Below are 22,743 nucleotides of genomic sequence, written 5' to 3'. Positions count from 1 at the left end.
ATTTTTCAAAACGAAACGACAAAATCCTTTGTAAATAACGATTCATCCATCCACAACTCGGTTTTCATTTTCAATGAGATAACTCTTTTCCTTTCCACTTTTTTCACGCGAGTAAAAATACTTCTTCACCGAGAAAAAAAAAAAAATTCGCGATATTTCATTTTCTGATTAATAGGAATTTGCGTTCTCTGCGATTATTATTCCACTCACAATCGCTAAATAATATATTCAATTATATTTTCTAAATATAGTAATAAGTTTTTCTAATCTAGTCTTCCTGATCTAATTTAATCTAATCTAAACATTAATCTCACATTAATCGCAAATATTTTTCAATTTAACATTTTAAAGTTTTCTATCGATGCCATACAATAATGTTCATTTTTCTGTTCATTTCCTGAAACGTTAAAAAACGTTTCCAACAACTTGTGATTGGGACTATACGCAGTTTGAATATTTAATGCTCCATAAGATAAATTCTAGGGAAATAATAGATGCCTTTTGCTAATTCTCATTGCATCGTGCTACAAAACAAAACGTTGCACGAGCGACTATACTTTAGAAACAATTACAACAACAGGTTATTTTGCAGAACGTATAATTATTTTCACATGATCATAAGTAACTCGCTAACGTAGAACATCGAGAGAGAATCGCAAATTTTTCTCAATATATTATTTCGTAATCATTAGTCTTGTTTATTTCATGCAGAAACGTTTGAAAATTATTAGTTGCAATGAAGTTTATTAGTCGAAACACAGAATGTTGGAAATGTTTTGGAAAAGAGTTGAATGCTTTAAAAGAGTTTGATACATTGAAGTAGTAAAAAAGTAGCAGAAATATTACGAGTCAGTTTCCCCGACGAGAAAATCGAACTGGACAATCCAGAAAGAAACATCAGTCGGAACGGACTTTCTCTCCATATTTCCTTCCTTGTTTTTTCTCTTTGCGAGTTGAGGTGATATTATGGTAGTTGAAGAAAGCATGTTTATCTCTTTAATTCAATAACATGTGTTTCCGATCGTTTTCCTATTATTTTATTATTTCTTTGTTACGAAAAAAAAAAAATAAATAAATAAATAAACAAATAAATAAGACGTAAATGAATATTAAAAAACCACAAGAGTTTATCGATTGTATATTTATATCATTTCTTCGATAATGCTCGACCTATAGTTACTCGTGTACTTACGTACGTCGCCACAGTGATATATACAATTACTTAATCGCAGATCGTAAAGCACAGAGAGCGTAATTGTGTGCGAAGAATTCTTGGCATTGAATCAAGCGTAGCCAGGGAAAACGGGATATCCCACTTCGATTATCTCGTTTAGCGCACGTTTCTCGTGCCAATGTTTCTCAATTGTCCTGAAATGTTTACATTTGTATCGATTGCTGGGAGATCCCACAATTTACTTATCTTTCCATTAATAATCTTGCAATATATGCATCGGTAATTCCCCGATTATTTATTTTCTCAAAGATTTTTTTTGCGAATTCGTAAATATTTCGGAAAAATTTCAATCTAATAATCTTATTCTTTAATCAACAGCGAGTTTAGGATAAAAATTATATTATTCGTGTGTTTGATGTATAGAATAATAATATTTTATCGATTTATTAATGGATCGAAATCTGAAACTGTAAAGTTTCGAAAAATAGGAAAAATTTAGAAAGAGGTTATCTTTCATTTTCTTTAGGAAACTGTCAAAAATGGATCGACACCTCCTCTTGTTCGCTCAATCTCTCAACTGATTCATATTAATAGAATCCTTATCGATTTCAAGACTTCCAACACTATCGATTATTTTCACCCACAAATCAAACACACATGCTGTCACGCTGTCAAAAAGAACCTGTTAGACAACGTAATTCGATAAATATTCTAATCGATCAATCGTCGAATCACTTACCCGTTCGATAATTAACGATGAGATTGCACGACAAGATTATTGATTTTTTTCTCTTGAGACACTTTCTACGAAAAAAAAGTAAAAGAAAAAAAGTAAAAATCGAAAGAGATCGAACGTCTGAATCACATAAATAACGATGAATCGATGAACATCGCTAATAAATGATTCATCGAGAAATTAGCAGTATATAAACATACACATTATATTTTTCAACCGATCGACGAAGATTAATATTGCAACCGTGTGCGATTCCAGGGGGTCCAACGCGTTTCTTTCCTCGGGATAATGCGAAGCCTGGAGAGGTTATCGGGTAGCGATCAAGACTGTGATCAGGAGATGTATATCGACCTGGACGACGCTTCCGTCGACTCGCTTACCGGAAAACGAAGTCGCCATCATGTCGTTGGCGCGGAGGTAAGGACATCTCTTCTATTTTTGGTGCAACTAAATGCAACATGTCGGTGAACACGTTTCGTAGCGTAATTAATAAATCGAGCTCTAATCAAGTTGAAACAAATCTTTATTTACTCGTTGTGTCTTTGCATTTGAAAGTTTCCCGCAATTTCTCATCATGCTGTCTAAAAGTAAGAAAATGTTAAATATTATAATTATGGTAATTAATCATGTGTTTTTTTTAAAAAGTTGATGTAATATTATACACTTTGTTGTTAAAACTATCGATTAGTTTATCTTCTAAGCAAATCAATTATCGTGTTATAATTTTATCATTGTATATCAATATCATTTTGATATTCATTTCTCATAAAATAATATTTTTAGAAAATTAATCGATTAATCAATACATTTTATATAATAAATTTATTGGTCAATTTGACTTGAGAATAGTTTCCCAACATTTTTTTTTTTTCTTTCTCCAATGAAATCATAGGAATTTTTGAATTTCGAAATTTGTTTTAGTTTAATTTTAAATGAAGCTAATGTAACTTCGTATTATTAAAATCTGTAATTAATTTTCGAATAATTCTAACATGAAATCTAGATATATAAAAATGAAGTAAATCGTTGTAATTATATTATTGTTTGTAAATTTCTCTTGCTAATTTTTTGGATGAGTAACGTTTATCAATACATACCGATCTATCTATCGATAATAAGATAAATATGTATTTATTATTTAAAATGAATTGTAATATATAAAACGAGTTCTACAAATTGTATATTCTACACGAATAAAGCAAAACGAAGCGTGATAAATACATTAAAAATAAATTTTGATATATCTCATTTTTCGATAGTAACAAAATTATAAATTTAGAAATTTTATTTGCGATAAATACTTTTTAATTCGTGCAAAGATATCGAGTATTCGAGAAAACTTGGAGTTGATAGAATCAAAGGTTATATTTTATTTATTAAAGAAAGACTAATTAAAATAAAATGATGGCTTTTCGTCAACAATATCGAGTGTTGATATTCAGATATCAATTTATTATCGATTATTAATCGAAAAAAGTATCGATCAAAGTATCCATTATTAATTACATTAAAGTAACATTTATATAGAGTGTATGCAATGAACTATAATCATTGCATACATGTAGGAGTTACGTATAAAAGAAAATTCAAAGATAAGGTTATCGGGCATTGAGATTCGTAAATGTTCTGAACAACTTGCGTGATTATTTTAAGCAAAACTGGTAGAAAATATGCACGGAGATATGCACTAGCAAATTATTTAGAATAATATATATTCAAATGGAATCTGATTTTTTTTTTTAAATAGATATATATATATATATATACTCTTCTTATTGAATTTGAACATTCGCTGTTGCGTTTAATAAATATTTCATATTTAAGATATTTCTCTTTTTTTAATATATTTATAAAAAAAAATATTCTTCTTTTTATTATTTTTTTCCAAGGTTAGATTTAATAACAATTTCATTTCCACGAATATGATTCAAAATGATGCAGACGTTAACGTTATCTCTCTTTGATCAAAGATAATATTGTTGTTATAGTTTCAATTCAATTAACGTAATCGATATACAAAAATAAGTGCTCGCGTAAGTATCTACTTTTTACAAACAATGATAAGAACAATATATATATATATATATATATATATATATATATATATATATAACATATATATACGAATTATTACATTTTTTGGAAATGTTGGGTAAAAGTTGAAGATGCATATTCGATATTTTCGAAATAAAAGATATCGGACAAAAATTTCTGAGCTAGCCAATAAACAGAATTACACACGGATACAATTACACACTTGTGTGTCAATTTTAATCTTATCTTCCACAAGAAACTTGAGTTTCCAACTAATATTAGAATATATATACGATTCGTTACATAATCCCGCGAATACCAGCGTTCGAAATGAGAGAAATACATCAATGAAATACAAAGATCGGTCGATTTTCGTCCTTCGATGAGAATCGAAATCGCTCTAATCGAACGAAGTTTATCGAGGAGTTAAATGCAAAGGTACAGAGGTGATCGAGCAACAATTCATTCGAAAATTAAATTAGTTTCTCATTTTTATACTCGAATTTTTTTTTTTTTTTTCTCTTTTCTTTTTCCATCGATCGTATAATAAACCGTATAATACATAAATCATTCGTATATCCTTTCTTATACCAATCAAAATAATTACTTTTAATCGTAAAATTCTTTTCTTTCTTTCTTTCTTTCCCTCTCCCTCTCTCCCCCCCACCCTCTTCTTTTTTCGTTATATCGAGTAACCAAGAAAGTTTTGCAATTTTTCTCAAAAGAAAAATTCGCAAATAATTATTTTTACTCTGCGCTTCGCATGGTATGCGCAGAGATGCATAATTCTAACTGTTAATCCACCACGTATCCAATTTTAAGTCGCAGAAATCGTTTACAATCGTTCGTAAAACAACGGATACTTTTCTAAATCGTAAAAAATAACGATAAAAAAACTTCCTTGGTTACCTAACGTGCAACATCGAACAGAGGGGGGGGAAGGAGAGAAAAGGAATGAGAAGAGACGAAAATGAAAAATCGAGAAGGTGGTTAATCGAGGAATATTTTTTGAAACGAATTGAAAAGGTGGGCGAGGAGAGCGACAGCAGCGGGAGCGAAAGAAGCCCTAAACAGGCTAAAAGAAGGAATCGTGGCGGCCCACCGACGACCAGGAGGCGAAAAAGCGGGATATCTGCGCGGGAAAGGAACCTGAGGAGGCTCGAGAGCAACGAGAGAGAAAGAATGAGAATGCATTCCCTAAATGACGCTTTCGAGGTAATTGTAAATCACGCGTTACAAAATACCTGGCGATTCACGGTTACCAACTTTCGAACGACACGCTTAAATCCCCTGCTCAACGAGTGAATGAACAAAAGAACGATGCAATTCTCGGCGAAACATTTATTTGTTTATCGTCGATTTTGAAAATTGATTCGAACCTCATCTTACATGTTATACGAGGCACAGTTTTCCACGCGTTACAAAATAACAACCGTGATTCACGACCAACTTTCCAACCGACGACACACTTGCCGTTCTAGGCCAGGTTGGAAAACTCGGTTATTCAAAAATTGAAAAATCTGGAGTGGAAATTTCATTTTCGAGATAATCCCATCCCATACGTCTAATTTAATCTTTTTTATTCCTTCGTTCACGCAAATATTATTTCGTCCATCGATATTTTCGAGCTTGGTAAAATCGTCAATTTCTGTTTGAAATATTATATTATCGAATTATATATTTTATCGTAACTTTAATCTCTTGCACATTCAGCCATTGCAACTTTGCTTCCCTTTTTCTTATATTACATTATATTTTATCCCTCTAGAATTTTTTTAATTCCTTTTGCAATCGTTCAAAAATAAATAATTCGATTTACTTTATTTCCTGTAATTTTAAGATTAGAGGAAGTTTCGAAAGATTAATTCGTTCGAAAAACTGATCATTCGATCCTTATGCATAAAGATTCTATTCGCCCTTTTTTAAAAATTCCATGTATCCAGTCGGATCTTTTACTCGTCTGCTCCACTCGTGTATGCATTAATCGTTGTTTTTAAAAAGACATTCAGAATCTCTCAATTTCTACGATAACACGGAGAATTTTCATTTTTCAACCGAAACCGAATTCCGAACGCGGTGAAAGATTATAGGATCGCTGGCTGGCCGGCCACGATCTCGTTGTATCACGTGGCGAGACGCTTTTTCCGCAACAATACTCGGCAACGATAGAAGCGCAATATCTCGTGGATGCGGTAAATGCCGGATCGGAAGACGAGCGTGGGCGAGCCGTGCGCTCGTTCAGGCGGTTATTTAAAGGGTGGGAGGGGGTGTGAAACAAGGGAATTGAGAGTTGGAAAAATTCGTATGGCAGCTAAGCTTGTTCGACCGTTTTATGCAAAAGTCATCCTTTTCGAGGATAAAGAAGTACGTAGAAACTGAAAGTTTCAAGAGAACTTCCTTTTCTCGAAATTGAAATTTTCGCTTTGAAGATCGAAACTTGGCGAGCCAAGTGAGTGAAACTTGGTATATTAAAAATAATTTGACTTTTTTTTAGTACTCTCGAGAGGTGAAAAGTTTTTGTTTTCACGAGGAAACTTTTTATCATGAATAGACGCGAAACGAAGCTTTCAGCATCCGTATATTTCCACGATACACCTAAATGTTTACCCAACATTGTTGGAACACTTTGCTTTAACGTATAATTCCTCTAAATTTCGCGCAATTCGATTCAAGTGTTCGATTTTATCGATGTTATCGTTTTCAGCAACTGCGCGAGGTGATACCGCACGTAAAGATGGAGAGGAAACTCAGCAAAATAGAGACGCTCACGTTGGCCAAGAATTACATAATGGCCCTGACAAACGTCATATGCGAAATGCGTGGGGAGGAGCAACCGTACACGTAAGTAAATCTTTATCGATCTCGTCTCGAATGTATCCCTTTATTTGAAAATTGGGAATTTTTCCAACTGACTCGATGTCAATTTTTTTTATCGGAATATATATGTTATATTTATAAGATTAATTTCAAATTTAATATTTTTTTTTTTTTTTTTTTGGTTTCGAATATTACATTTATTTTGATTTATTCGTCTGATATTTGTTTAATTATTCGAGTTGGTGGAATTTTATGATAAATTATACTGAAATTTCAATCAATATATTAATTTTTTATAAAAATATTTTTTCCTATCAAAATAAATTTCATCACAATTTCATATAATTTATTTATTATAATTTTTCGACCGAGCGTTTTCTTCCTCTAAATTGTAACAACATTAAAAAAAAAAAACTAAAATTCACAAGAAATTATAATTTCTTTTTAAAATTAGAAGAGGAGGGGAGGTGGAAGAGGAATACAATAATTTCACAATCTCTTATTGGTGTATTACGAAAAAGGACGGTGATATTCGGTCGACGATGATGGAGACACTTGTTGGAGAGGAAAGAGATAAATTATTAGGAATCGTAATTCGATGAAAGGCGTCGTCGTACGTTTAATTGACGGATTTCATTCGACATCCCCTTTCAAATAAATCGACTTTTCGCAACAACCGTTTCGAATGTCGTGCACGTCGGCATAACCGACTTAGAGTACAATGTCCGATTGGCATTAAACGGTCAAACCCCCCCCCTCCCCCGCTTTTCCCTCATTTTCAACGCTTCCATGCTCTCTCGCCTATTTCCAAATATATATTTCCTATTACAGTTCAAAAGAAACGATACAATTTTAATATATATATATATATATATATAACAAAAGAGAAACCTTTCTCCTATCCTTGCAAAAAGAGAAATTTACTTTTGGAAGAATTAATTATAAGAATTAAAATTGTATATGTAATTAAAATCTTCTTTCCTTTTTATCCAATTTTAATAAATTATTATTGCACGAAACTTTTTTATATATAATTTTAGTTAATTAAAAAATATATATATATATATATAACAATTTTACAATTAATTGTCGTTAAAAATCTGCCTTTTCGCAAAGATAGGGGATTTTCCGATAGATTGGAAAAGATTAGAAAAGAAAAAGAGCGAGGATTTCAGGAAAGGCTTCTCCTCGATCGTGAACACAGAGTCTACCGGCCTCTCTCCACTTTCTTTCACGTGGATTGTAAATATCCACGCTTATTTTCTAATTGCAAAACTAAGCGGCGATGGCTCTTAATTCCGAGGTGGAAGGTATGCATACCAAGCGAATTAGTTACGTGAACGATTTTATATTCCGTTGCCGAGGATCGTTGCCGCAAATCTCGCCGATTGCAAACCCTAAATGGTGCAATCGAAAATGTCTTCATTAAGCCGCAACGTCGACTCGACTCGAGTCGTTTTTCGAGTTTTCCAACACGATGCCTGACCGAGGGGAAGGAAATATTTGGGCGGTGTTCACGATTTTTGGAACGATTTTTTGGGTGTTATGAGAGTAATATGATGACCCCGCCGTTCGGCAAATCATTTTGCAAATCTCCTCGAGAGAGGATAATTTTTAAACCCCTGGCCTTCTACGTTTCGCTCTTATGTTATTTATTAATATTCGCATTCGATATCGAATTGACATTCGAAAGTGAGCATTTTATCGGCGACCTTTGCTTTATCCACTGTCGGTAGATACTTCTCTCATTATCTCTCTCTTCAGCCACGGGTGGAAACCAAGTTTCGATTATGATACTTTCTTACTTCTTTTCCTTTCCTCAAAGTTTCGAGAAAAACTTTCCTTCTTTCCTTCTTTTCTTTGAACCGATGCTCGATTCGAAGAAAGATCGTCGAAGAGAGAATCCGATTGAAGATGAGATCCTTGAAAATGAAGATTTAAAAGAAGGGGACGTCGAAATTGTGAGATAACGATAATCAATCGTGTCGGCTTAATAAATTGCATCATCAGCCGTCGAGGTTGAAATGCAGTGTCAGTAAATAATTAAGGAAAATAATATTAAGGAATGTGGGTCGATTGTACTTGGTCGTAAATTAAATTAGGACAGATGAATTAGTTATATACGATATATTTTTGGAAAGCGAAAGTTTCTCGAATGTTTATTCTCTAACACTTAATTGTTTTTAACGATGCAAAATAACAATACTTTCAAAATGTAGTGTCCATCCGTTGCAAAAATATTTTGTCGAAACAGTTTGTCATCAAACAGTACGTCAAATGTGAGAGAGCTTTAGACAATTTTTGAATCTTTGCAAAGTTGTTCGCTCAAAAAAAAAAAGGAGAAGAAAAATAAGATATTTGTGAAATCTCACAAAATCATGTCTCGAGAAATGTTTTAAACGATAATTTTAATAAAGAGAAACGGTGTTTCTTTTCTTTCTTTTTAATTTAACAATTAATCGCCTTTGCAAAAAATAATTATCAACATAAGTATGACAATTGACCATTTCAAATTATTAATGAACGTGTGTGATGTGAGAATCCTTTTTCGCGTTTCATTTTCCAAGCAACAAAGTAAAGGTAATTAATTGTGATTCGTTACGTATTTGATATAACTATGTATGCATAACTATATATATATGTGGCATAAATTACAATTTACTCGGTAATTGCTGAAAGCTAATATTGATGCTAAGCATTGATGCGAAGGATTTTTATTTCGAGAAAAAAAAATATATATATAATGTGGAATTCGTTTATTCAATTGTTGGGGGAATTAGGGGGAAAAAAATATTATATGAATTTAATTTGAATATTACAATTAGTTAATCGTGAATAACAAGATGAAGAAAATATTTTGGATAAATCTTTTTGAAAAGAATGAAACAAAAAATTGCATTCGTTCGAGGAAATAATTTTCTAGATATAATAAATCGCGCAATTATCTCTCTCACCAATGCTTGAGATAAAAATTAAGTATCTTTATAAAACGAATAAAATATGTTTTTCTTTTTACTTGAAAATTATGTAATTGATATTTTTGAAAAACTCCGAACTTGTTCTGTTGACGTGACTTCAGATATTTTACGTGATTAATTGTTTTTTGAAAAGAAAAAGAAAGAAATGAAGAAGAAGAAGAAGAAGAAAACATACGACTGTTTTTAAAATATCGAATATCTTCTTCTTTGGCATAAATACAAATGTATAATTTTATTCGTAAAAAAAAAAAAAAAAAAAAAAGAAATATTGACGATTGTAATTAATGTAAAACGGATATATTTTTTAAAAACAATTATCGCTAACTCCATAATATCGTTTAACGTTTGGCTTCAATTATTCTTTATTATTATCGTAAGAAAATAAAGTTACGTTGAATGATTTGTTTTTGATCATTCACATTGCATGCACACGATGTTCACTTTGAAAGTCTCAAAAGACCGTGAACTTTATATCTCGATCGGTCGATTAAACGCAAAGGCTGCAATTATGCACATAAATTTAACGTTTAAACGTTATATTTAAATTATAACACAAAATAGAAAGAAAAATAATTGTTGCCTTCATTAACAAAACATGGACAGGCTCGTTCCATTTTTCTCATTAAATAATTTATATTTATACGTTATATCTTATCTTTTAGTCTAAATAATTATATCGTTATTGAAATATCATAAGATATTGCGTACAATTCGTTCCACTGATATTGTCTTCGTCGACTAACTTTTTGTCGATAATATGCCTTTTTTTAATCTAAAATTTTTAATCTAAAAATAGTTAATCAATTAATCAAATTTGAATACTTTTTTCATTATTTACAATTGGAGGATAAACATAAAAATTTGGAAAAAATATATCGTTTAATTAAATGTGTAATACGTTTCGAAGGAATTGTAATTAATCGATAATTAAATTCGAATCGAAAGAAATATATATCCTTCTTCAAAATCCTCGAAATCGAACGAAAGAAAGACTAGTTTGAAAAACTAGTGGCAATTAAAATAACACGAGACAATTGAATTTCAGATTCGTCGATGGCGAGTGTGGCTCCAGCAGTGGCGACAGCACAGGCCAATTAGAATTAAGCGGCGGTGAGCAACCGGAAGAGGCATCACCAGCATCGATGCACGAAACCAATAATAATAGTCTGCTCCACGAAGATTTAGAGCGTAGGATACCATAGCTGGTCTAATTGCGCCCTCTGCAATCTGATCGATCCTCTGTTGATAAATCCGATGAAGCGTGAACTTCACTCGAGAACCGTCTTCCCGAAACGAATAAAATAAACAGAAGAATCAGCCACTGATTAAATTTATGGAATAAATGAAGGAGAGAGAGAGAGAGAGAGAGAGAGAGAGAAAGAGAGAAAAGAGAGAGGAATAACAATGACAAGAGAAAAAAAAAAAAAATAAAAAAGAGAACGGAAAACTTCATCGAACTTAAGAAGGAGAAATGAGAATGTTGAACAGAGAATCATCGTTGTCGAAATGGTCGTTGAAATAGCTATTTGAGATTTATTGAAGAAGATGCAATTCGGCTTTTACGAAATGATCCGTCCCAAGGTCGACCTCTGGAGATCTTTCGAAGGCCAACAAGGTGCGAGGTTGACAGAGAAAGAGAAAAAGACTGACTTTACGGCCAATTCGGCTGGAGAATTCTCTGCTTCTTCTTCTTCTTTTTTTTTTTTTTTTTTTTTCATCTCTGTCGCGAATTATATTTTTTTCTTCTCCTTTTTCCGATGATATCGTTACCTTGAAACACCTCGGATGTTTCGATTACATAGTTGGACACCGATATAAAATGGCTCACACACGTATCGATTGTCGCGAATCCGTATTTTAAGTGTATTAGTCATGTGCCAAAGGTATTCGAATAAAAATTGGAAATAATGATATATCGGCGGGGATATAACTCGGTCGATAAAGAAGCGATCGAAGCACAAACAACAAAAACTCACAATTACGTTCGAACGAATTTTTTGTCTAAAAGAAGATGATAATCGAAGAAAGAAGATTCTCGTGATGGATTGGCCAAAATTTGAAGCATCTCGAGGTCGACGACGTAAAGTCGGATCGCATTGATAACGATAAATGATCAGTGTACGACTCGATGATGAAAACAAAGTGTGTGAGAAACTGTGATAGAATTTCGTATTAGAACTCGTTGCACGTTGTCCCGCGCGTGACATCGTGCTTAAATACTTTTGTTTTTTTTTTTTTTTTTTTTTTTTTTTCCTTTCTTTGTGGTAATTGTCTTACGGTCTGCAAATTGGACAGGAAACAATGGGAATGCTCGTCAGGCCGGAAATGGCCGTCTCCGAAATGAGATGACCGATTGAGATGAAACGACACGACAATCGCTGTTCCGACAACGTAGAACGACAACGTAGAACGACAACGAGAGGAAATTATGGAAATGATCGCAGCGAAGAAATTATCTGGCTCGTTTTAACGCGATTTAAACATCAAACGGAATGCAAAAGTTGATTATTTGATTTAAAATAATCTATAAAAAAGAATTTAACGTTTAAATAAAATAAAGTGAAAATAAAATGCCAATGTCGTCTTCTAATAACGAATCGACAAGTTACAAATTATAGGTTAGAAACTTTTTTTTTTTTTTTATTAAGAAATTTTATAATGTATACATGAAAATATTTTCTTATCTCATACATAAGTAAAAGTATAAAAGCCTGACAAAGTGTATATTATACAAATATTATAAAAATATCGAAGATTAATATTAATGTAGAAAAGATGAAAAAAAACTTCGTTTAATGTTTAAATCGAGTAGAAAGGAACTATCGTAAGTATATAAGTATAATTGAAGATACGGATTTCGAAGAATAACGCGTACCTTAGACATTATACATATTATATATATATATATATCTATATATTAATATATTCGTGTGTATTAACACGTTGGTGATTAATGCAATATATGTTAATCACGAATGTGATAATCTAATAATTTACTGTATTATTTCGAGAACGGGGGGACCAGAGACATCGATTTAAGTTACCAGATCTCGTTGAAATGCGGGATACACGCTTTGACTAGCTTCGTTTCATCGATTCCCGGAGATTTGCGCTTATCTCTTCGGTAAAAGAGCGAGAGCAATGCATTTAATCGATTATGTCCACGGTCGATGCACGGAACTAGTCGCGTACAATAGGGCGGAACGAAACGAAAATTTCTTTTTGTTACTTGCTAATTCTAATAATGAAAGAAAATTATTTAAATAATTTATTCTATAGTTTTTTTTTTTTTATTAATTTATTAAAGTATATTAAAAAATTTTATAATATAATTTTAAGAAAAAAAAATATTATTCGAAAAGAAACTCAATTAAATTAATTAATTATGTATTTTGTACGTTCTACTCTAATAAAAGATTAGAAGCAAATATTTTTCGTTATTAGAAAATAATCAAACAATTTTGATTTTTTTCGTTCCACTCTCGCGTACAATTTTTATCTTTCGTTTTAAACTCGTGGGTGTTTTTCTTTCGTTTTTTTTTTTTTTTTTTTCCTCTCTCCTTTGCCTCTTACTCGACACACATCTTTTCATTTCTTTCGATTCGAGCGTGAAACATCGCTTCCTTCCGACCATTTTTTTCGTGTAATTATTATTGTTCAATTGTGCGTAATGCGATCATCGATCATAATTGAATTTTATGCGTTCAAGTTAACAAACGATGAAGTGAAAGTAAAATTAACTAAGGTGGACGAATTTAACAGAGAATTTATTAATTATAAATGTTATTGCCTGAAAATTGTGATACTTGCCTTGCTCTGGAATCAATGTTTCAACTTTGAAAGAAAAAGAAATTAGAGATTTTGTAGAGATAGTCGTCCAACGAGGCACTCGTAAACCTAGGATTTTTGTAAATTAACGAGAGCTGTGTTTTCTTATAAAATATTTCTTTGTTAGAATACTTCGTAAATATTTTTTTTTTTTTTTTATTAACCCTTCAATTTCTCAACTGTCACGATATTCATTTTCGATCTTGCTAACTTATCTGAATCGTGCGTGCAAGAAAAATATTTGAAAGTTGGATGAACTTGATCGGAATTTAAATTAACAAACGAATCTTGCATCTGTGTGCGTGTGTGTGAAGCTTCCAGCATATTTGACGTAATATTACGATTAATGTTTAAGGGAGAAATATTGATATGCTTAAGTTAAATCCTTGGTAATTGAGAATAATTCCTTCGACATTCATCTAGAATATTATTTTCTACCGAAATAACGTGTTCGTTCGAATCTTTTTCTTTTTTTTCCTTTCTTTGTTTGTTCTTTTTTTTTTCTCTCTCTCATCACACATACGAAATTACTAAGGATTTCTAGAAGCATACGCGACTAACTAAGTACCATAAATTACTATAAAAATACGAATAAATATATATATATATATATATATATATAAATAAAAAAGTAAAAGATATATATATATATATATATATATATACTTGAGTTATGTTTCTATATGTAGTATATATTATGTATATGTACACACATACGCAAAATTATATCTATAATACATACATATATATTATATATATATATAGAAATATATTTTCTATAATTGAAAGAATTTTATAAGTGACCATATTTTGCATACGCATTTGTATGCAATTGCATTGTGTTGTGCATGCACACAATATCGCGGTTGTGCGTGTATACATGTATATCGTTTAAAGAAAGAGAACGTAAGAAATAATATATGCATATGTAGATAAATGAATGTAACGAAGTATATATATATATATTACGTACATTGTATTCCATTCGAATACAGCCAATTATATCTAATTGGATGAAAGGGGAACAGAAGAATTCAATTTTTTTTTTTTTTTCAGATTATTGTCATCTTTTTCCTTTTCGAATAAATCGATTATTTTATCAAATATCGAACTTTGATGAAACGAAGAGTCATCAAAGTTGAAAGCAATTGACGTAGAAATTATATTTCGTAAAAAAATCGAAAAATTTGAACGTATCCACATTTAGCCCCAACATTTTCAAAACTGATTTATTAAACCCAGGGGGAAGAAGGGAGAGTTGAATTCACAGATCAATTAATTTTTTACATTTCAAATAATAATTATAATATTATTCACATTCCTTTCACAAGCCAATAACGACCAATTTCTTTTCAGCGAATTCGAGTAGCCAGTATTTATTTATTATCTTGCCTAAATAGAATTTCACGAAAATCATATTTTTACGAAGCCAACGATTTTCAAGAATCATTCGTAGAAACACGCGATACGTTTAAAATTTCGATCGAGGAATGGCAGCTGATAAATATAAAAAAATTATCATTGATCACACGTTTGTCACGAGTATATGTTTCTTCCACCTGCGATATCTAAGAAATAATTGGCTGTGTACGGTTAATCCGGATGTAATGTACAAACACGCAAAGACACGTACGTGCACGTACATAAGCATACGATTAAATAATAGAAACGAGTGACGCGAGAAACGGAAATTGTATTGTCTTACAATGATGAGTCTCAAATGCGGGAACTTCCTTTCGTATTTAAGAAACGAAATTAAATTAATCGCGACGTTAAAAACGTTTTTAAGGGATCGATTTTCGTTCGTTTAGAATTTTTATATATATATATTATATATATATATATACGTAGCTCTAATTTATATTCTGCATATTACAGAACGGTGAAAGTTGGATAAGTTGGAAAATCGAAATCCAAGTTTTACTTAGACGCTTAATGAGAAAGAGAGAGTTTTTCTTCTTTGAATGGAAAAAAAGAATTCTGTTCAACGTAGGAATGGATAAAAGTTAGAGGGAGAGAGAAATTAAGGTAAATATAGCATGGACGAGTGAATCGAGTGAATTTAAGTATTTTATTAAGATATAATAAGTGATATAATGAGTCGAAACAAATATATGATAATCATGGTATTTCAACAAGGATCATCCATCCCAAAGGACGAGGATAATATTATTGAACAATTTATCCATTCATCGTAATTTGTAATATATTTTTGTTATTTTAATAGTCGATACTTTAAGATGAATTCCTCCCGGTGATAGGAATGATTATCAAGCATTTAACGCATTTTGCGCGAAATATAATCCAACTATCCAACTTTTACTGTAACATAGAGGGGAAACTAATTGTGCAATCTTATCGAACATTAGGAAAATATGAAAAAGTTCCACGCTTATGTATCTTTCTATGGTTCTTAAATGTTATATTGTACTCTTTCGAAGAGATATAACGATCGAAGCTAACGGTGATACACATTTTACCATCCATTTTAAACTATCATACTCACGATCAGAATTGCATATTTCAAGAGAAAATATTCCTATGCCACATGTTAGTTTGTAATGCGCACCATATTATTTGTTATGTCGCTATGATTACTCTACGATTTGTATTATTATTATTATTATTATTATTATTATTAATTATTATTATTATAATTTTTATTATTATTATAATTATTATTATTATTATTAATATTATTAATATTTTATCGCTATAGTTTAAAATGTCACGTTAGTACAATTCTTGTCATTTCGAGTCGATCGATGATGCATCATGACATGCCTGTTCGTTTCATGATGATGATGGATCATGATATTATTTATCGGTTAAAACGATTAAAGGAACTGAGTAAAGATAGTATTTGTAATAGAAAATAGCACGATAAGTTAAAAAAAAGTTTATTTAACATTTGATGAATAGATTTGAAATTTTTTTTTTTTTTTGTGTGTTTTTTCCTTGTGCATTAAAATTTGTAAAGAATTTACAAATTTAATCATTTTTCTGTATTGTTATTTTTTCTTTTTTTTTTTTTTTTTTTTTTTTTGGAAAGAAATTGTAATTAAAGAATAAATATTAATCAAAGTTTAAAAAAAAAATAATAAAGAAAAAAAAAATATTAAAGATATCCAAGATGCAAAGATTTCTATTTCGAATGCTATTTTTTTCCCGAGTCTGGTAACGAGTTACAGAATTTTACTAGCGTACCTACATAGACGAACGAGGGAAACAAAATTACGATTGCGATAAGAGGAAAGATTATTTCCATTTTGCACAATATTCCGTTAATAGGCACTAAAAAAAAAGAAAAAAGAAAAAAAAAAAAGAATCGTCGAAGAAAATTTGAAAATTTTTTAGCGATTACATTGTCCCTCGATCGAGCAGCCACTACATACATCTAACATTTCAACACGCATGAAACACGCCCTCATACGTTTTGCGATATAAAACGGTATGGGAAACGAATTTTTTAAGCGAATCGGTCGCGTTCGCTAATATTTACTACGGTACTTAATTTCTGAAAACAACAGGGTGCAATTTTCTACGGCATTTATTCAATTCTTAATATTCTACAATTTCAACGGAATTTTCTTGATATTATATGTATACAAAAAAAAAAGAAAAAAAAAAAAAAAAAAAAAGAAGAAGAAGAAAAGATTATTTTGGAATCGGATGGAAGAAATTAGATAAAATTTTTTCTAAGTGACCAGAGAAAAAGAATAATTTCGAGCATCGATTTTGTTTGAAACAAATATGTAAATTTCGTAATTGAAACGTGAATGACGAAATATATTATACATAGAAAACCTTAATGACGTTCTAAAAATTGTATACAGCGCTTTTTAAATATATGTATATGTATATATATGTATATATATATATACGTATACATTTGTGTACAAAACAAAAATATAAGCCTTCTAAATAAAATGAGCTGGCCTCTGCAAGCCCTGTTTTACGTAAAAAAAAAAAGTCTTTTTATTTCGATTTTCTCCTCTCAGAATTTTTAGAAACAGTTTAGAATCGATCCTCTAATTACCTAATATATAAAAATATATGAAAATTTGCAATTTCAAGAAACATTTCGAAGATAGAAATTACAAGATTTTCGAAAATAAGAATTTTATAGTAAAAATTTTAAAAAATTAAATTTACAAAGATAGAAATTTTGGGAGCAAAAATTTCAAAAACAGAATTTTTACAGACGAAATTTCTAGAAACAGAAATTTTAGTTGAATTTCGGAAACAAAAAATCCAAGAATAAAAGTTTCAAGAAACGATACTTTAAAGATAAAAATTCGACGAATATGAATTCTGGCATAAATTTTAGAAAGTTATTTTGATAACAAAATTTTTATTGGCAAGAATTTTGAAAACAGAATATATAATAAATTGATTTAGATTTAAAAATTCTTCTATTAATGAATTATATAATTCTTTTAATATATTTCAAATTAATGCTTATTTATTATTAAAATTTATTAAAAATAAGATTAAAAATACGAATTTGGAAATGGATAAATTTGTTAAGAATAAGATTAAGAATATGAATTTCGGATATAACTAAATAACAAAAGTAAAAAACAGGTTATTGTTTAATATTCTGAACAGATAGATCTAGAGTATTAGTGAAACAAGAAAAAAATAATTTTACGATACATAAAATATAATTTATATGCATAAATTAAAATAAAATTTAGTATTTTATATCTTTTATAAAAAATTATTTGATTTCTAACAAGAAAATATAATTTTGGATAAACATTAATAAACAATCAAATCTTATGGAATTAGTGATTTATAAATTATAATATATATTTGATTATTAATATTTCAAAAAAATTTAATGAATACAGATAACCTGTCAAAATATTATATTTTTAAATGAATCAATTTTATAAAATTATCTTATTTTTGTTTGCCTATTTATTAATAGATAATCTAATATGTTTTATCCTAACAATAAAAATTTGTTTTACAATCAATTAATAAATAAATAGTCTTAAGTAGTACTTAAATTCTCAGAAAAAGATAGCATGTGGATTTTCTATTCGCGTAAACATAACCTCTTCGTTCTATTCTATTATTTTCTATTATTCTAAGAAGAATAAATTTTATTTTTTATAACTAGCAACAATTTCTATTTATAAATAACATAAAGTTTTTTTTGTAATTATTCTATATTAAAAATATTCAAAATCAAAAAAACGTTCTTATTATATATTAGTTTTACTTTTGATGATTCGTTGAAATAATGCCTAATTTATTTAATGGCGATAATTCCGATTCTGAAAAAGAATTAAAAATAAATTCAGATTATGCTAAAAATTATAATAATTGGCGGCAAAAAGAAGAATTAAACAAATGTAAGTGATTATATATATATAGTATAATTTTATAACCTTCTGTGTCAAACTATATTTTTGTTTAAAACTCTTTTATATTTCAGTAAAAACAAAATACGGAGATATCAATACAAATGTAATATCAGATGAAAGTTCTGAAAGTGAAAGTTCTGAAAACGAAGAAGATGTATGATAAAATTTTTTCACATTTATAAAAAGTTTTTATATTATTAGATACTAGATACCTAATTATTAGATACTTAATTAGATACTTTTTATAGGAGCTGACAGAGCAATTTGATAAAGACTTTTATAAGACATTAGCTCTTTTAAAAAATAAAGATCCAAAAATTTATAATCAAGATGTAACATTTTTTGACGATACTAACAAAACACAGGAATTATATTCGGAAAAGAAAAAGCAAAAAACTAAAAAAGAAAAAGCTATCTTTTTAAGAGATTACGAAAGAAAGATTATTGTAGAAAGAGAAGGAAAATTTAGTGATAGTGAAGATGAGAGTACTCAAAAAAAGAATAGAGAATTTGAAAAAATCACATATGTTCAAGAACAAAAACAATTAAAAGAAAGTTTTAAAAATGCATTGAGAGAAGAAGAGGAAGAAGAGGAAGATGATTTATTAAAACCAAAAATCAAATCTGAAAGTGAAAAAGAAAAAGTAAGTTAATCCTTTTTATTTTTTAATTAAAAAAAACAGAATTGTTATTTTATTTTTATTGTTTAGGAAGAGGCTGCTTATAAAGAATGGTTGAAAGGTCAAAAAACAAACATAAATGAAAATGAACAGGAAGTACTCAAACCTTTACGTGATTTTTGGACAAATCCTAATTTAGATGCTAATGAAAAATTTTTAAGGGATTATGTGCTCAATAATAAATATTTAGATAAAAATTATACAGGATCAGATGACATTAATAATGAATATGAAACTTACGCAATTCACGACAGTGACGAAAATTTATCAGAAGATGAAAGAAATATTGAAAAACAAGAACAATTTGAGCATAAATATAATTTTAGATTTGAAGAACCTGATCAGGAATTTATTAAAAGATATCCACGCACTATGGAAAATTCTTTAAGACGAAAAGATACTCGTAGGGCTGAAAAAAGAGCAGAAGTAAAAAAAAGAAAAGAAGACGAAAAATTAAGAAAGAAAGAGGAACTTATGCAGTTAAAAGCATTAAAAAGAAAAGAAATTGAAGAAAAAATAGAAACTTTAAAAGAAATTACAGGAAATGATGATATACAATTTAATGATCTCGATTTGGAGGGTGATTTTGATCCTACCGAACATGATCGAAAAATGACACAAATTTTTAATGATGATTATTATGCCGCTCCCGAGACAGATGTTAAACCTGAATTTCCAGATATTGATGATCAACTAGAAATTGAAAATACATGGGATGATTATGATCCAAATACAGAGAATTATGAAGAAGAAGAATATGAAGAGCCGCACTGCGAAGATGCAGATTTTAATGTAATTTTGTTTTTAATTATTATTAATTTCAATAAAAGAAATAAAATTTAAATACCATTTCAGATGGATGCAGATTATGATCCATTAAAAAAGATTCAAAAAGAAATAGAAGATCCTAAAAGGAGAAGACGCAAACGAAAATCTAAATTCGCAGAACTTATGGCACAAGAAAAGCCAAAATTTGATCCACAACAATATAAATCCTATGAAGAATATTTTGATAAGTATTACTCATTGGATTATGAGGATATGATTGGTGATATACCATGTAGATTTAAATATAGAAAAGTTGTACCAAATGATTATGGTTTGACCATGGAAGAAGTAAGAAATTTTTTTTATTCATTTTTTTAATTTTTAAAAGATCTTAATTATATATTTTTTATCAGATATTAATGGCTGATGATAAAGAACTGAACAAATGGTGCTCTTTGAAAAAAGCTCTTCAACATAAGCCAGATTATGTGGAACTTAACGATGTTCGAATGTTTAAACAAAAAGCCAAAAATGAAACACTTAAAAGAAAGATACTTAGTAGTTTATATAAGTAAGAAAAGAAGAAAGAGAAATATAATTTTAATTATTTTTTTAATTATTTATTTATCTATATTCGATATTTTTTTAGAGAACCTGAGGATGAAAAAGAAGAAGATAAAAAGCAAGTTATAAATACTACCAATACTATCAATATGGAAACAAAAAAGAAGAAAGAAAAGAAAAAAAATATACAAGGAGTAGAAAACAACTCATCTACTGCTAAAATTAATCATGAAACATTAACAGATAATAAAAAGTATGATATTAATGAGAAGAAGATTAAAAATAATATTGATGAAACACAGAAAGAATCAAAGAAAAATTTAAAATCTAAGAAAAAGAAAAATCAGCAAGAACAGCTTGAGCAACCACAGCAAAAGAAGTTGAAAATTAATAATTTCAAAGAATCTATAAATTCTACCAAAAATGAAATGCAAAAAGAAATTACTGATAAACTTATTAATAAAAAATCTACATCTAAAAGAAAAGTTAATGATCAAAATCATAATGAATCAAATGTCGAACATTTGAAAAAAGCAAAATTAAAGGAAAAGATAATAAAGAAGAAATTCAATGAAAAAAAGAAGAAAAATTTAAAGAACAAAGAAATCAATAGTGATATTGCTTCACTAAATCCTGAAAGATTAAGAATGTATGGAATAAATCCAAAAAAATTAAAAAACAAATTAAAATATGGAAAAAAGAAACAGTAGTTATTTTATATTATAAATATAAATATATACACAATTTGTTATCAAAATGAATTGTTTTTATTTTTTGTTTTTCTTATATCATCACTGAAATAAGAGTATATATTTATTCAATATCAATAAATACATCTTCAAACAGATAATTCTATTTTAGGATAAATATTAAACAAAGTATACAATAGATCTAAAATTTAATATATTTGTTATTCTTATTGCTTTATATTTAGAATTCCTTTCTACTTCATTTGTTTTCGGACCAAACTTTCATTTGTTTAAATCTCAACACTCATCTGAATATCAAAATTTATTATTTTTTTATTTTTAGTATTAGAGATAATCAAAAATATCTATATGTTTCATATTAAAGATTAAAATACTCTTAAAAGAGAAATAATGAAAACATGATAATACATCTCTGATCTTATTTACCATTACGCGCCAAAAACTGTATAGATAAGAAGAACAAAAGTAGCAGAAAAATAAGGAAATCAGCGCCATCTCTGAAATGTTTAAATGAAACTAATATAAACTAATAAAAATAAAGAAAATAAATAATATAAGGAGGATAAAGTTACATTAGGAATTAGCATCTCTATTTTTTTTATATTATTTGTTTTTCTTGTTTATATTTAATTTTATTTACGGTACTTTAAAAATGGTGCTAATTCCTTAATATTTATACTATTCTGTATTTTTGTTCTTTTTCTCTATAAACTAATTTCATTTGCACTAATTTATTCTAAAAATAGCACTTTTTTTCTTAAAAAACATGATAACATGTTTTTTATTTGTCAGCCATTTTTGTTAGAATATTTCATTAAGAAAAATCGAAATATGCTAATAATTTCTATTTTCAGAAAAATAGCATTTTTTTTTATTTTCTGAAAAAATACGTTCTTTTTTTTCCAAACGTATTATCATAATATCATATTGCGACTATCTTGAATCATATCGTAAATTTCATAAAGAAACAATATTAATATAAAATAATATTATAATAATATTAAAAAATAAATTAGTGTTATAAGTATTACTGTTTAAAAAATATAAAAAATATATATAAAGAATTGTATAAAGAA

At 28.9% G+C, this 22,743-nt stretch overlaps 2 protein-coding genes and 1 long non-coding RNA gene across 9 annotated transcripts in view; 2 read left to right on the top strand and 1 right to left on the bottom strand.

Annotated features, from left to right (window-relative positions):
- LOC100866760 (uncharacterized) overlaps nucleotides 1-17,379 on the top strand; it is a 141,287-nt gene extending 123,908 nt beyond the window's left edge. For all 7 annotated transcript variants that reach the window (XM_086913105.1, XM_086913102.1, XM_086913104.1 and 4 more), the window contains 4 exons: nucleotides 2,169-2,327; nucleotides 4,971-5,159; nucleotides 6,649-6,785; nucleotides 10,785-17,379. In XM_086913105.1, the coding sequence (XP_086769231.1) occupies nucleotides 2,199-2,327; nucleotides 4,971-5,159; nucleotides 6,649-6,785; nucleotides 10,785-10,941 (612 nt within the window). In that variant the 5' untranslated portion in view covers nucleotides 2,169-2,198 and the 3' untranslated portion in view covers nucleotides 10,942-17,379. The remainder of the gene's footprint in view (nucleotides 1-2,168; nucleotides 2,328-4,970; nucleotides 5,160-6,648; nucleotides 6,786-10,784) is intronic.
- On the bottom strand, nucleotides 728-2,359 carry LOC116415480 (uncharacterized). The gene is made up of 3 exons (XR_015293593.1): nucleotides 2,111-2,359; nucleotides 1,914-1,978; nucleotides 728-1,842 (listed from the first exon to the last, which is right to left on the bottom strand). It is a non-coding gene; the product is annotated as an uncharacterized LOC116415480 (long non-coding RNA).
- Nucleotides 17,380-18,575: 1,196 nt separating the features above from the next.
- Nucleotides 18,576-21,714, top strand: LOC100868563 (protein KRI1 homolog). Its single transcript, XM_086913098.1, has 7 exons — nucleotides 18,576-18,933; nucleotides 19,017-19,099; nucleotides 19,194-19,589; nucleotides 19,656-20,417; nucleotides 20,481-20,741; nucleotides 20,807-20,964; nucleotides 21,043-21,714. Exons 1-7 carry the CDS (start codon nucleotides 18,822-18,824, stop codon nucleotides 21,665-21,667), a joined length of 2,397 nt encoding a protein of 798 aa, XP_086769224.1. The 5' UTR covers nucleotides 18,576-18,821; the 3' UTR covers nucleotides 21,668-21,714.
- Nucleotides 21,715-22,743: the final 1,029 nt, after the last annotated feature.

This window comes from Apis florea, unplaced genomic scaffold, assembly GCF_048593485.1.
Source record: "Apis florea isolate Af1SG1 unplaced genomic scaffold, ASM4859348v1 contig_3496_pilon, whole genome shotgun sequence".
In the NCBI taxonomy this organism is placed as follows: Eukaryota; Metazoa; Arthropoda; class Insecta; order Hymenoptera; family Apidae; genus Apis; species Apis florea.
Note: the sequence above shows the minus strand (reverse complement) of the source record. Positions and strands in the feature narration are given on the sequence as shown.

What these genes read in the sequence shown, in the direction of transcription:
- LOC100868563 (XM_086913098.1), top strand. Translation starts at nt 18,822, where the DNA reads ATGCCTAATTTATTTAATGGCGATAATTCCGATTCTGAAAAAGAATTA. An exon ending in AAAAGAAGAATTAAACAAAT is followed by an intron (nt 18,934 to 19,016) that starts GTAAGTGATTAT and finishes TTTATATTTCAG; the next exon opens with TAAAAACAAAATACGGAGAT. An exon ending in GCGAAGATGCAGATTTTAAT is followed by an intron (nt 20,418 to 20,480) that starts GTAATTTTGTTT and finishes ATACCATTTCAG; the next exon opens with ATGGATGCAGATTATGATCC.